Source organism: Prunus avium, chromosome 1 (assembly GCF_965620075.1).
Source record: "Prunus avium chromosome 1, drPruAviu1.hap1.1, whole genome shotgun sequence".
Classification (NCBI taxonomy): domain Eukaryota; kingdom Viridiplantae; phylum Streptophyta; class Magnoliopsida; order Rosales; family Rosaceae; genus Prunus; species Prunus avium.
The window spans coordinates 38680395-38694533 of record NC_142284.1 but is presented as its reverse complement, the minus strand read 5'-3'; the positions used below and the strand labels follow the sequence as shown (position 1 = coordinate 38694533).

The 14139-nt window shown below is 38.9% G+C and overlaps 1 protein-coding gene across 1 annotated transcript; it reads right to left on the bottom strand.

Annotated features, from left to right (window-relative positions):
* Window positions 1-1065: 1065 nt before the first annotated feature.
* LOC148297790 (uncharacterized) lies at window positions 1066-10840 on the bottom strand. Its single transcript, XM_088248340.1, has 3 exons — window positions 8384-10840; window positions 7535-8250; window positions 1066-1558 (listed from the first exon to the last, which is right to left on the bottom strand). Exons 1-3 carry the CDS (start codon window positions 10838-10840, stop codon window positions 1066-1068), a joined length of 3666 nt encoding a protein of 1221 aa, XP_088104466.1.
* Window positions 10841-14139: the final 3299 nt, after the last annotated feature.

The following is a 14139-nucleotide window of genomic DNA, read 5'->3' as shown; positions in this document are numbered from 1 at the left end:
ACCATAGGCCTGACTATGTAGTAGAGGGTAGACATTTGATTAATAAAAAAATATGGGGATAAATCGACATTAGAAACTAGCTTCATAAGAAAAGAAACAACGATAATAAATTTATCTATTTCATTGTCTGATTGATGATCCACTACACTTGATTAATCATGTTTTTCTTTTTTCTTTTGGTTAAAATCTGGTTGCATAAAGTACCTGGTAGTAAGTGCAAATCAAGTTTTGTTAATAACAGTCTCAAATTAGCATAGTATTCAGACATTGTGCATTAGAGATTTTTTATATTATATGTTTTCTACACTTACCTTAGCCCATACTAATATGATTTTCATGGTATTATGTGCATTATATGAAGTCTTAAGGTAATTATAAGTATATATATACACACACCATTAGAATACTCAGAAACAAATTTGTATTTGAGTTGCAGTATACGTTTTCTACTAGCTAATTGCTACATTATTAGTGGACCATAAATTGTTGGTTTGCTTCAATAGTCTTGGGAATATAAAGCTCTTCAAGTTTATCAAGTATATTGTATTGTTGGACATGTTTTATGAAAATTTAGATACATTTACCCTGTTAATTGAAGGAAAACCTTCATGCACTATCATCAATCAAACCCTTATTGAACATATCCATTTATGAAAAAATATATCTATATGTGCTAACGTTTTTTCATCTTGTATTTGTGTAAGAATCCTTTCAGGAAATGGGATCCAACGTGCAGCTGGTATGGCCAAAATCAAAGGCATACGTCTCACAAGTGAATAACTTCTCATACGCAAATTCATGCCTAGCTAAAATTCGAGCAAAGTTGATGGAAGAACAATTAGAGCAATTCAAAAAATCATGCTTTAGTCATCTTGAGAATATTGATAAGATTTAGTTTAGTGGGCAAATTGTGCATGTGATTGTCTTGCATTGAGTCGTCGGGTGTGTTGGTAATTTTTAACAACAATATTAAAACCTTGCAAGTGCACAAATCAAATGATAGTATAGTAAGCAAGCAAGGGTCATTCCCACAGAGATTGTAATCTAAAGAGATGTTTATCAATGTCACACAAAGAACTTTGCAAGGAACTTGGAAGCCAATGCTGTCCATGTAGTGATAGATGCACTAGGTAAAGAATAGAGCCACTCCTTGGCTCGTTCCTTAAGTGAGAATGGAAACAAACGCAATCTGATTGCCTCATCACTAATCCCTCCATTGTGCATAGTCGCGCACACGGCAAAGCAATCCTTGATATGTATGTGAGGATCATCCCCAGGCTTGCCATAGAATTGTGGCAAAAGGTGAATGGTGCCACTCTTGATCTCAAAGGTGGTTGTAGTGGCTGGATACGCAATACATGACGGCTGGTCCAATGCTTTAGGAACCGTGAAATCCTTCAAAGGTCGGGTGAGGTTGTTGAGTGCCAACTCGTCTCCCATCTTGATTGGAAGTGTAGCTTGCGTATCTTTATCTTGACGGAGATAACGAAGTGTGTTCTCTAGTTCAGGGTCGTATGGTATAAGCTTGTAACCTTGCGAACGACGTCCCAGCATATACCTGAAATTGAAAACAAAACTTAATTAGATAAACAATCCCCGGCAACGGCGCCAAAAACTTGTTGGTAATTTTTAACAACAATATTAAAACCTTGCAAGTGCACAAATCAAATGATAGTATAGTAAGCAAGCAAGGGTCATTCCCACAGAGATTGTAATCTAAAGAGATGTTTATCAATGTCACACAAAGAAAACTAGAACACAATTAAACACGAAAACAAAATAAAGATTGAAATCACAAGGACTTCCGCACACACGCCAACACCAAGGGGGTTTTGATTTGATTTTGTAAATAAAAGAAAACAAAACAGAATTTAAATTAGAGTTTAAGAGAAATTAGTTTAAAATCAATCAAGAACAATAGCTAGGACTCACTATCCACCTCCAAACAGTCAATCAATCCATAAACAACAATAGATAATCAATTTCTAGCAAGCATATGATGACGACACTCACAACAAGATCATGGCATTTGACTCGAGTTGTATGATTCTCTCTTAAGTGTATGTAAAGTGTATGGCATTTACATCAATACGTGAATTCTTAATTGAAATCCAGTATGGCATTTACTCAATTTAACAATCAAGAATCCATTAAGATCAAAGAGAATATGAGTGTCACAAAAACCCTAAAACATGGCATTTGTTATTAGGAATTCAAGAATCGATTTCTCATAACTAGTTCTTAACCCAATTATTCGTTGCAAACAAGAACACATTCAATATGGCAATTGACCTATGTTCTACAACAATTTAATTCCGATACATGCTTCAAAGTTAGCTACTCAAAGAAACAAAATATCAGAATTCACATAACATCGAGAAACCGAAATCATCCCACTTGTAGAAACTGAAAAATCCATTCAAACTTGTTTATAGAATTGAAATCATGTTTAGGGCTTCAAGATTAAGCCCTAACTAACAAGAAATTAGTTACTCATGTTCTGGGATGAACTCAAAAATAAATACATAAGAACTGAAAATTAAAAGAAGAAAGGAAAAGAAAGAACTCGCTGGCAGCTTTTTCCTCTTGCGCGGTTGATCTCCTTCGGACGTGAATCCTCTGTATGGGGCCTTGGCTGGCCTTTTATATGACTTAAATCAAAGTCCTAAACCCTAAAATTTACTGAAAAGTCGTCCAAGAAGTCTTGGTAAACAAGGAATCCAAATAGGAAAGTAAAGATCACAATTCCTAACTCCACAAGGAAATACAGCTCAGCCCAATTGTCACACGATTTGGGGATCTTCGGCCTTCTAGAAAAATCAGGAAAAATATATTTTAGAAAGATAAATGTCTTATCTTTCCAACCATATATAGCACGTAACTTGGAAAATTCGGGAAGGCTTCCGTTTCTTCATATTCACGTAACATGTACGAAACTGTCCTGTCTGCACGTGGGCTAACTTTACTTGTAATACTGTACCAATTGGCTCGGTAGAAAATTCTGGAAAAATCACAGATTCAACTTCAAGGTGTTAGCTTTCATCTCCAATTGACCTTGCACTAAAATTCCTCCGAAAAGTTGATTTTCCCTTAAAAACCTTCTAAGAGCGCAGAAAAGCTGAAAATCAGAAAAGTGAAGTAATAAGCCCTTTTTAAGTCTAATTCTTCTACAAAGCCTAAGTAAAGAGAGTACATAAATGAGTATATTTATGGACTTATCAGGGTGAGGTGTGAAAGACTTTGATGGATTGAGTTTCTTAATAGAGTGCGACATTATTCTCCACCATACTCAATACAATCCTAACAAATGGTCTAAGCTGTTGGAATTTTAAAAGGTTTTAGAAATTTAACCGTTTTATTTATTTTGGCTATTTTATTTTATTTATTGTGGGGGTTATAAATATTTAATATTCAGGTTTTATTTCTGGTTGGTGAATGCCTTAATTTTTTGGTTGGTGAACTTTTATGGTTGGTGAAGGTTACATGTTTTTGGATGCCTATAAAAGGCCACTCCTCCTTCACATTTGAAACACACACAGTACACCATCAGAATATCACATACCACTATCACCACCATAAACTAATTCTCTCCTTTTCTACTTTTATATATATTATCTACTTTATATTATTATTTTGGCAATGGTTCTGTGACTTGGATACCCATATCCGTCTATGAACGTGCTCATAGCGGATCTTGAGTTTGTGTACAATGGGTCGTATCTTGGAGTCTTGTAGACCGTCAGTACCTGCACGTAGGGAGGCTACAAAGGCTTTAGAACAGCGTCTTTGACGTGCTTCACCGTACCAAACTCACCTTCTTACTTATTATTTATTTTTCTTTTACTTACCTATTATTTTGTTTTCTTCAATTTCATTATACCTTAAAAGCTTTCCTATTTATTTATATGTTATTTATAATATAATCTTTTTTGTGTTTGGCTTTACGGAAAAGGAAAACTATATTTTGTATATTTTTTATAACAGACTGTTCATATACTATATTCCCCATCTCCATTGGATTATTTTATTTTTTGGTTGAAAAGCACTTTTAATACGAAAATGGAGAAGGGAGAAGACAAAATAAATTGTTGTTTCATGTTGCGTCTACCCAAGTGCAAGTAGTCACACGTAGTAATAATCTTGGAAGTCCAAGTATCGTATCAAGGAGCAGGTAAGCAAATGTCTGCACACAAAGAAATAATTAAAAGTACCAAAATAAAAGTGACAAGCAAAATGGACAAGTAATTTGATTTGATTGTTGTAGAGATTGAGTTAAAAAATGAAATATCAATAATGGAAATGCTAAGGCATCAAGGTTCAATTCTTTAAGCAAAATATGTTTCATGCTCTTTAATCCAAATTAAACTCGATTAAAATTATCATTGATAAACTTTAACCAGAAGATAAAGAAATTAAAACCAATTTACTTTTTCAATGTTATCTTTTATTAATGATTGTTCAGAAAATCTAGTTGCTTAATATCTAATCTTTTAATTTAGAAGCATGCTAAGTCAGTTCTTAACAATGAGAAAAATATAATTGAACTCATGAAAAGATAGTAGCACTTAACATCAATCAAAATAAAAGGATATGAAAATATTGAACAACCAAAAATAAAATATTTAGCAATTCATACCATATATTGGATTAAAGAACAATTCACAAAATTACTCAAAGGACATTCCCTTTAGCCTTAGCTAGAGTTCTAGCAACTCATTACAAAGGAAAACATAATTTTGAATGAAATGGATAAAGAAATCTGTCGTCAAGATGCCTTGCCAAATAAGTTGATGGGTGATTTATAGTAGTCAATGAGGTGAGTGGGAAGTTAATACATTCATGGTAGGTAATGAAGGGTCTAAGTGAGAGATTCATTGGATTAAACATGTGATGATGGTGGAGAGTTGGTGGAAAAGAAATAACGGTGAGGTAGTGGCCGTTAAATGGCTATGAATGACATGAAATGAGCTCTTTAGCTTCAACGGTTTTGTCTTCTCTTTTCCTTCTTTATAATCACAATAATCCCACAATCAATTCTTCAATAAAATCCACCAACAATTCTCTTCACACCTGGCTCGAACTTGGACAAATGTTCATCTTTTGGCTTTCCAACTTCCTACAAGAGATAAATTTACTTAATAAGTTCACCAAATTAATATAGAAAATTCATAAATCCAGTTGGTGAAAATAAAATGTAACAACAAGTGAAATTATGTTTATTAAGCCAAAATTATATCATAAAGTCTCCAAAATAATATTAAAAAGATGTAATTTGAGACTCTCATCATTTCACAACCAAACAAACCAAGGAACCAAAGAAAAGCTAAAACACGCCCTTGGGTAACCCACAAAGGCGACTAAAAACATTCCAAAACTAAATTCTGAAGGCAACCTGACTGCAACTTAAGTTGCTTTTTTTAATCCAACTGTCCAATTTTATCCAAAGGCTGCGATATGTCCTCATTTAAGTTCCTCAACTAAGGTTCCTCAAGAGAGAAGCTCCACCAAGCCATCCTACTACTTTGCAATTGGTGTGTTTTTTTCAGGTCCGGTCCGATTTTTAGTTAACCCGATTTGTTTCAGCAAGAGAGTCCACTATTCTAGATAGAACGTCTTCTTTTTGTTTTTTGTTTTCTTGAAAATAAAGGGAAAAACAAATTTTGAAATTAATCTGGTGAAAGGTAAGGCTTGCAAAGAAAGAAAGTAATCTTGTTTCCTAATTTCCTAGTTGTGGTCCCTACAACTCTATTATGCGAACACTTGTTCAAAAGTCGGATCCTAAAATGGCATGGTTCGCATATGCAAGCAGCAGAATAAACTTATAGAGCATGTGTTGTAACTTGTAATTGACCGGCGAGAGAAAAAAAAGGGCAAGAGTAGGTGGATGTAGACATGGAAATGATAGGATGCATGTTATGACAATCTTAGACTCTCTCTCTCTCCTTTTTCTTTTGCCTTTTTAGGGTTTGTTTTGTTGTATGCGCTCCATTTCCTCCAGTTTGAGTGATCTCTATTCCTTCTATCTACACATAATTCCTTAAAAACACAAAAAGTTTTGTGGATTCTGGTCCTTCACGTGACACTATTACATATCACATGCGCTTTGACTTTGCGTCTTTACTTTCCTAAATAAGGTATTTGTTTACAATGTAGTAGAAATATTCTTTTTTCCATGCCCATTTCACTCTTAGTGCCCGTTTGGCATTTGATTATTTGGGCTAACAAGTGATTTCTGATAAAGTTTTTGAAGTTCACCTTGTTTGGCAAGATAATCACTTTTGGGATAAAATAGCTGTCAACGATCGTGATTTTGGAAAGCAGCTTAAGGGCTGATTTTATTTCAGCTTTCGTGGAAAGCTAAACAACGAACCGGGTTGTTTAATGAATTTTAATGAAGTGCCTATAATATCCTTGTTAACTTTTCTAATTTACATCATCTATCCCTGATCTTCTTCCACCCAAGATCAGGGTGAATCTGTGGGAGGGTGGGTTGGGGTGGGGCTGGCAGGAAGAAGCGTGGGTTAATTTTGTTTTAATTTTTTAATGTTATTTTATTTAGGGTGTCTCTCAACAAAAATATTTAATAAAAGATTTGCATACTTGAAAGTGACAATGTTTTGGCCAAAAAAAAAAAAAAAGAAGTGCTACTATTTTTTTTATATATAATACCAAACACTTGAATGAAAAAATTATTTCGAGGTGCTATTGCCCTCGTCGTGTGGTGGTGCCGCCATCTACTTGTTTTGTTTTTACTCACTATTATTATGACAATCGAGTTCGAGGGTGGTCTAGGTGCGAACGGCAACGAGGATTCAAGATGGTTACGGAATTTACAATATATGTGGTGTTGGCGTGAATGTCTCAGATTTTTAAATTTTTTATTCCATTATTAATTTAATGTTTTTACTAATAGATTTAACAAAATTTGAATGGAAGGACCACTTTGACTAAAATAAACAAACACATGGATCAAATTACTCAAATTAATAACACGGGGACTAAATTGACCAATACGGTAAAATAGAGAGACCATTTTGATATTTAAGCCTTTATACTAAGACCCCCGTGTGCTAAGATTACTGGCATCCATAGTCAATCAAAACGTGTTTTTCGCTGCCAAGTTGCCAATTATGCAAAGCGTCATATCTTCTCTCTCTTTTCGTTTTTGTTTTTTACTGTTTGAGGTAATGGAGTAGGTGCATTATTTTGCATACGGTAAGGAACAGTGCAAAATTGTAAAAGTAAAAAAAACAAAACAAAACCATCCATGAATATAAACCCTAATGCATATGCTTTGGTTCTAGTTGCCCCGCCGCGTGGCTTCTCGTTGTAATTTTATTTTTTCGTATTAAAATACTTTAAAATGTCTCTTTTCAAAACAACGTCTTTTGCAAACCATCAAATTATTTAGTGCTGACTGCTTAATTTCTTCTTCTTTAACTTCGAAATGCAAGTACAATGTACGGGGCCAACCAATATCTATCTATATATATTTATTTATTTTTGTCAAATGATGGAAGCAATTTATTAAAACCGAATTGGAATGTTTACATCAGCAGCAAGAGTGTCAAACAGCCACTCAGGCCAAAGTTGATCCCAGTTAAACTTCCCACCCACACGAGATACATGCGCTGCTACCAAATGAGCAGCTGCATTGCACTTGCGATTCACAAAAGTAAACGATACTTGACCCACATGAGAAGCCAGTACCTTAATATCATGAATAATGCTGTCAATAGTAGTATCCGTCTTCATATGACCATGTAACATCGCAACAAGCTGTTTACAATCTGTCTCCACCATCATCCGAGTAGCTCCAACCTCTAGACCCGCAGCCACCGCCTCTCTCATTGCTTCTGCTTCCGCAGCCAGAGCCGACTGGCACGGAAAACCCCCCACACCCCCTGCCATTTCCATCCAGCCATTACTATCTCGAGCCACCCAACCCGCTCCACCTCGCATGTGCGCTTGCGTCCAAGCACCATCGCAATTAAATTTCATCCAGTCATCAACCGGTTTCTGCCAAGTCTGAAAGTCACTGCAATCCCACTCTGGAGGTCTTGGTTGATCATGTATAAGCGGTATACTAGCCTGTCCTGCTGCCACAAACTCCACAATTTGCTTTTGACATGTGAGAGCAATATCTTGTGGGTGTGTATGCTGCCCCTCGAAGATTACCGCATTTCGATTCTTCCAAAACCTCCATAACCCAATCGCCACCCATTGCAAAATATCCTGAGCATTGTCCTCCTTTGTATATTTTTGAAGAAGAAGATGCCAGCATGATAAAAAAATCCCCTCTGTCGAGGATCCTCATATCTAGCTGCAAAGGGCAAGTGAACCAGAATACCCGTGCAAACTCACAGTGGAAAAAAAGATGTACTTGGGACTCCCCCACACAACCACAGAGAGCACAAACATCCTCAAGATCAACATGTCTTCGCTTAAGATTTTGGCAAACTGCCAGAGCGTTCAAACAAGCTTTCCAGATGAAACTTCGAATTTTTGTCGGTACCGGTAACTTCCAAATACTATTCCAAAGCGGTCTGTGTTGATTCCTAACACTGGGTTCCCCCTGCCCTTGTCTCCCCAGCTCCCCATTTCTTTGTAAATATTGGGCGACCTCATAAGCTGACTTAACTGTAAAGCCACCATGCTTCGTGAAATGCCATATGAGCCTGTCTGGGCAGTCCCATCGACTAATTGCCATTCCATTTATCAGTTTGGCTTCCGACTCTATAAACAAACGTTCCACCTCATCGCCTCTCCATTGTTTCGTACCCGTGTCAATCAAGTCCCTCACATATATCGACATGTCTGCATGGTGTGAGATGGATCTAAAAGTGTACGGAACTAGTAACCATGGATCCTCCTTCACTCGAATGTTTGCCCCATTGCCCACTCTCCATCTTAAACCCGCAATTAGAACACTACGGCCTTGCAGAATACCCTTCCAACCCCAGGATGATCCACGAACCGTTCCAGCAGACAGAAAGCTTCCGTCTGGGTAGTATTTATCGTGAAGAAGCTGAGCCAAAAGTGACTCAGAGTTCAGAACTAAGTGCCACCCAATCTTAGCTATCATAGCAAGATTAAAACAAATTAGATCACGAAAACCCAAACCTCCATTTGTTTTACGTTGCGTCAGTTTTTGCCATGCCACCCAATGTATTCCTTTGGTACCCTTTTGTCCTTTCCACCAAAAGTTTGTGATATCTCGCTCAATCTCCTTGCATAGGCTAATGGGGAGTTTGAAGCATGACATAGTGTAGGTAGGCATAGCCATGGCAACCGCTTTAATAAGCACTTCCTTCCCTGCTACGGATAAATATTGTTCTGCCCATCCTTGCAACCGTTGGGAAATTTTTGTCCGCACATTCTCAAAAACTTTTTTCTTCGACTGCCCAAAATCTGCATTTATACCAAGATATTTCCCAAAGGCCTCCTTCTGTTTTATTTGTAGAATTGCTTCCAGTTGTCGGCGCCGTTGTCGTGAACAATTGTTACTAAAGAATAAGGAGCTTTTATCATAATTAATGCATTGCCCCAACCCGGCCTCATAACACCTTAACACCCGCTGCACACATAATACGTCCTGTTCCTCAGCTCTACAAAAAATGACTGAATCATCAGCAAATAATAAATGGGAAATCTGTACCCCCTCTGGTTGAAGCTGAAAACCATGGATGACCCTGTCCTCTTCATATTTACAAAGCAAAGCTGTCAAACCCTCGGCACAAATAAGAAAAAGGAAAGGAGAGAGGGGGTCTCCTTGACGGAGCCCTCTTGACGGCACAATGTGACCTGTAGCCTCCCCATTAATCAGTATACTATACGTGACTGTAGAGATACATTCCATTATCCAATTACAGAAATTCTCGGCAATACCAAGGGTACGTAACATATCACCTACAAAACACCACTCCACTCTATCGTAGGCTTTTGCCATGTCAAGCTTCAGCGCCATCTCACATAACTCACCCCCTTTCTTCTGTTTCAAGGAATGTAATATCTTATGAACCACCAAAATATTATCTGTGATCTGCCTTTCTGCCACAAATGCCGATTGGTGTTGGCTTATAATCTGTGGTAGGACCTTCTTGAGACGATTTGTGAGCACCTTGGATATGATTTTGTAGATCACATTACACAGAGCAATCGGTCGAAACTGCAGCATGGTTTTAGGGCTAGGTACCTTCGGAATAAGCACCAGGTGTGTATGATTCCATTTCTTCGTCATCCTCCCAGAGTGAAAAAAGATTTTAACAGCTTCTATAACATCTGTCCCAACCGTACCCCAAAACTGATGATAAAAGCTTCCAGTAAAACCATCAGGCCCTGGTGATTTTAATGGATGAATGTCCTTCATCGCAGCATAAATTTCCTCTGCCTCCACTGTCTTCAGTAAATCTCTATTATCTTGGTCTGTAAGCCGTTGTTGAACGCATTCTAATATTTCGTGGCTCCGTGGTGGGTAGTTCGTCGCATAAATATTCGTGAAATATGATACTGCAATATCGTTAATAGAGACCTCATCGGTATACCACTGTCCAGCAGCATCCATTAGACCCAAAATTCGATTTCGTCGTCGCCGAGTAGTGACCTTAGAGTGAAAAAACTTAGTGTTTTTGTCGCCGTCATTTAGCCATTGTACCCTGGACTTGAGTTTCCAGTACCCTTCTTCCGCTCTCAGGGCTTTCTTGAGTTCCTGCTCCTTCAATCTCACTTGCTCCCCATTAAAACAATTGGACTGATAGTCTTGAGATAGTTCTCGTTTTAATAACTGGACCCGCTGCATATTATTACAACCTTCTCGCTTGCGCCATCTCAATATCCCCATCCGCAGATACCGTAATTTTTGAAAAACTTGGCAGCCTTTGGAACCTCTAAATTGCTTTTGCCAACAGCCATGAACTACTTCCTTGCATCTCTCCTCTTTTCCCCATCTAGGATCAAAAATAAATCGTCTCCTCCACTTTCTTACCATAGGAGTCGTATTCAAAATTAGCATAGAGTGATCGGAGCCCGGTAGGACCTGCTGAATAACTTGGGCATTAGGGTATAAATTAATCCATGAGTCCGTAGCAAGGCCTCGATCGAGTCACTCTTGAATAAAACCACCTTCCCGTCTGTTTCTCCAAGTAAAAGGGTGGCCAATATATCCCAAGTCCAATAATTGATTTGTCAACCACAAAACTACGAAAATCTTGCATGCTATTGATTGGACGATAGTTTCCCCCATCCTTTTCAGAACTATCTAAAATATCATTAAAGTCGCCCATTAACAAACACGGCTCAACCCCTCCCTGTATTCGTTCCCTAAGGATATTCCATTGACCTCGCCGAACTCGGTCATCTGTACTTGCATAAATGGCATAGAATCGCCACGCCTTGCCTGTCTCTGAGTCCGTTACTAATACTTCAATGACAAAGCCGGCATATTTCACTAAAACAACTTGATTCGCATCTCTCCAAAAGCACGCTAAACCTCCACTGAGCCCTCGTGGCTCTACTGTATGTAAAAAATCCATATTGAGTTGCCGTTTAAGATATTCATAGCGATGACTCCGGGTCTTTGTTTCCAGAAGCACCACTATGTCAGGGGTGTGGAGCCGCACTTGCTCCTTCAAACTAGAAACTGTCAGGTCACCCCCAATACCCTGACAGTTCCATACTATTAGTCTCATGACGACCGTGGAGACCCGTTATGGCCGGTCTCCAATACCTCCTCAGTAGTGTGTCCAAAAGAAAGTTGTCGTCTAGCCCCAGCTGGTTCCACATATGTCCCTGATATCAGCTCTGAGCTTGTATGCCTCATTCTTTTATCTCTCCCATCATCAATTTCCTCCACACCTCTATTTCTCTGCCTTTTTTTACCATACTGACCGCTCTGCTCTTGGATCCTATCTATTAAAGGTCCCAGCTCAAAGGGGTCAGAGTCCGTAGGACATAGATCTTGCTCCACCCTCTCTATGGCCGGTACCAGTTGTTCCTCCTGTGCAATAAAATTGTGGTCCTCTACTGTCTCCATTGTTTCCGCTATGATGTTGAGATCAAAAGATCTCGCCCCTCCATCAGCCAATGAGGTAGGGGATCCCATGTGTCCTTGGACCACCTGCTCCGCTAGCGCCCTCTCATCATAGCCAGCTGGGAGTGTTACCACGTCTCTATCCCCCCCTTAGGATCTCACCCCCTGGCCCTATCATCCCAGCGTCCCATGCCTGTTCCATAGCATCACGCCGCCTCTGCTCGTCTTCTCGTTGCCGCCTGATGCGCTCTGCGAGGCTAGTAGTGGCCGTACCAGATTTGCATGGGGAAGAGGTCGTATCATCCAATTCTGCTCCTTGTGTTCTCCTCCACAATGTACTAGAAGATCTATCACTATTGGACTTTCGGACAAGACTGTCACCATCACCACAATATTGCTCTTTGCACCACCGTGCCCTATCACTTCCTTTCCCCATGAACTGGCCACTAGTATGGCTACTTTGTGATCGTCTCTCCATAGACTTCAATTTTCTCCCCTTTAAATCTATATCTGCTTCCAGTCCCCTAAAAGCCAATTTCCTGTCCTCCCCCTGTTGGTCAGAGTGCGCCGTAATCTCATCAAGTTCCGCGCATACTCGACTTGGATGACCTAAGCAACCACATATCAAGCAGTACTCTGGTAAAAACTCATACCGGAAATCAACCCACGGTGCCCCCTCCCCAGGAAAGGCCACAAAGGCTCCCCGCATAAGGGCTTGTGTCACATCAATACGTATACGCACCCATAAAAAGCGCCCAACGCAGTCTTCATCCCCCGTTTGATCAACTTCTATTACTCGCCCCACCAAAGACCCAATTTTTCGGGCAACCGCAGCTGTCATGGTCAGCGGTGGGATTCCATGGAATTGCACCCAGAAAGTGCCCAAAGTAAGCTTGACAGATCTGGCATCGATACTCGTCCGCACCGCCGCCAGTAGGACTAGTGAGTCTCTGAATGTCCATGGTTCCATATCCAAAACCCTATGCATGTCCCGTTGATTGGTGAAACGAACCAGGAAACGGCCCTCATCAATCTCCTTAATAGATACCTCATCCGTTCCTTTCCACAGCCGCTTGAAAGCCCCCACAAAACCATCCCGGTGGACCGCTCTGGCAGTAAGCACTCGTGCCACAAGTGTAAACTGAAAACCCAACATCATGTTCGCAATCTCATCTTCTCCGATCACCACCCCTTGTCGCTCTTTGTCAGAAAGTTGCAGGTTCGTACCAAACCTGTTTTCCAGTTCCTCCATAGCCGCCCTTCGTGATTATCGTTGTCTCTATATCCCTATCGATATGAGAGAGTTCTTCCTACCACCAATATACGGGTTACGCTACTAGTACGTCTTCTCCAACCCTAGATGAGCTTCTATTACAAAGCCAACTCGTAACTTGCTAAAGACGCCAAACCAAATCAGCCCCACCACTCTATCGTCCTGATGCCCAAAGATTATTGCCGTTACTCCCAAGCAAAGAAACTTACCTAGGGCAGCCGCCACCGCCAGACTTCTCCAAAAAAACCCTAAGCCTAAACCCTCCTCTCCTTGCGAGAGACCCTTAATTTTTTGCGTAAATTAATAGGTTGATATATCTATCTATATATATAAAGCAAAAGACAGAGAATGGTAAAATATTTAAAACTCCAGAAAATGCCCTTGGTTAATGCAAACGTTAAGAATTGAAATTATTAATTAAATGAGAATAATATGGTAAATTCACACTTTTTCATATACAAAAAATTAAAATTAAAAGAAAAATCAGATAATATATCCTATTTTTATGGAACACAACTACCCATTATCTTTTTTAATTCTAAAATAAATTTAAATTTTTTTAAAAAAAGCCTCTTGCAAGCGTGGAAGCTCATGCGGAGAGGCTAGTATATATAAAGCAAAAGACATAGAATGGTAAAACATTCAAAATACCAGAAAATGCCCTTGGTTAATGCAAACATTAAGAATTGAAATTATTAATTAAATGAGGATGGTATGGTAACTTCACACATTTTAAAAAAAAAACAGATAATGGATCCTATTTTTATGGAACACAACTCCTTATTATCTTTTTTAATTCTAAAATAAATTTAAATTTTTTTTAAAAAAGGCCTCTCGC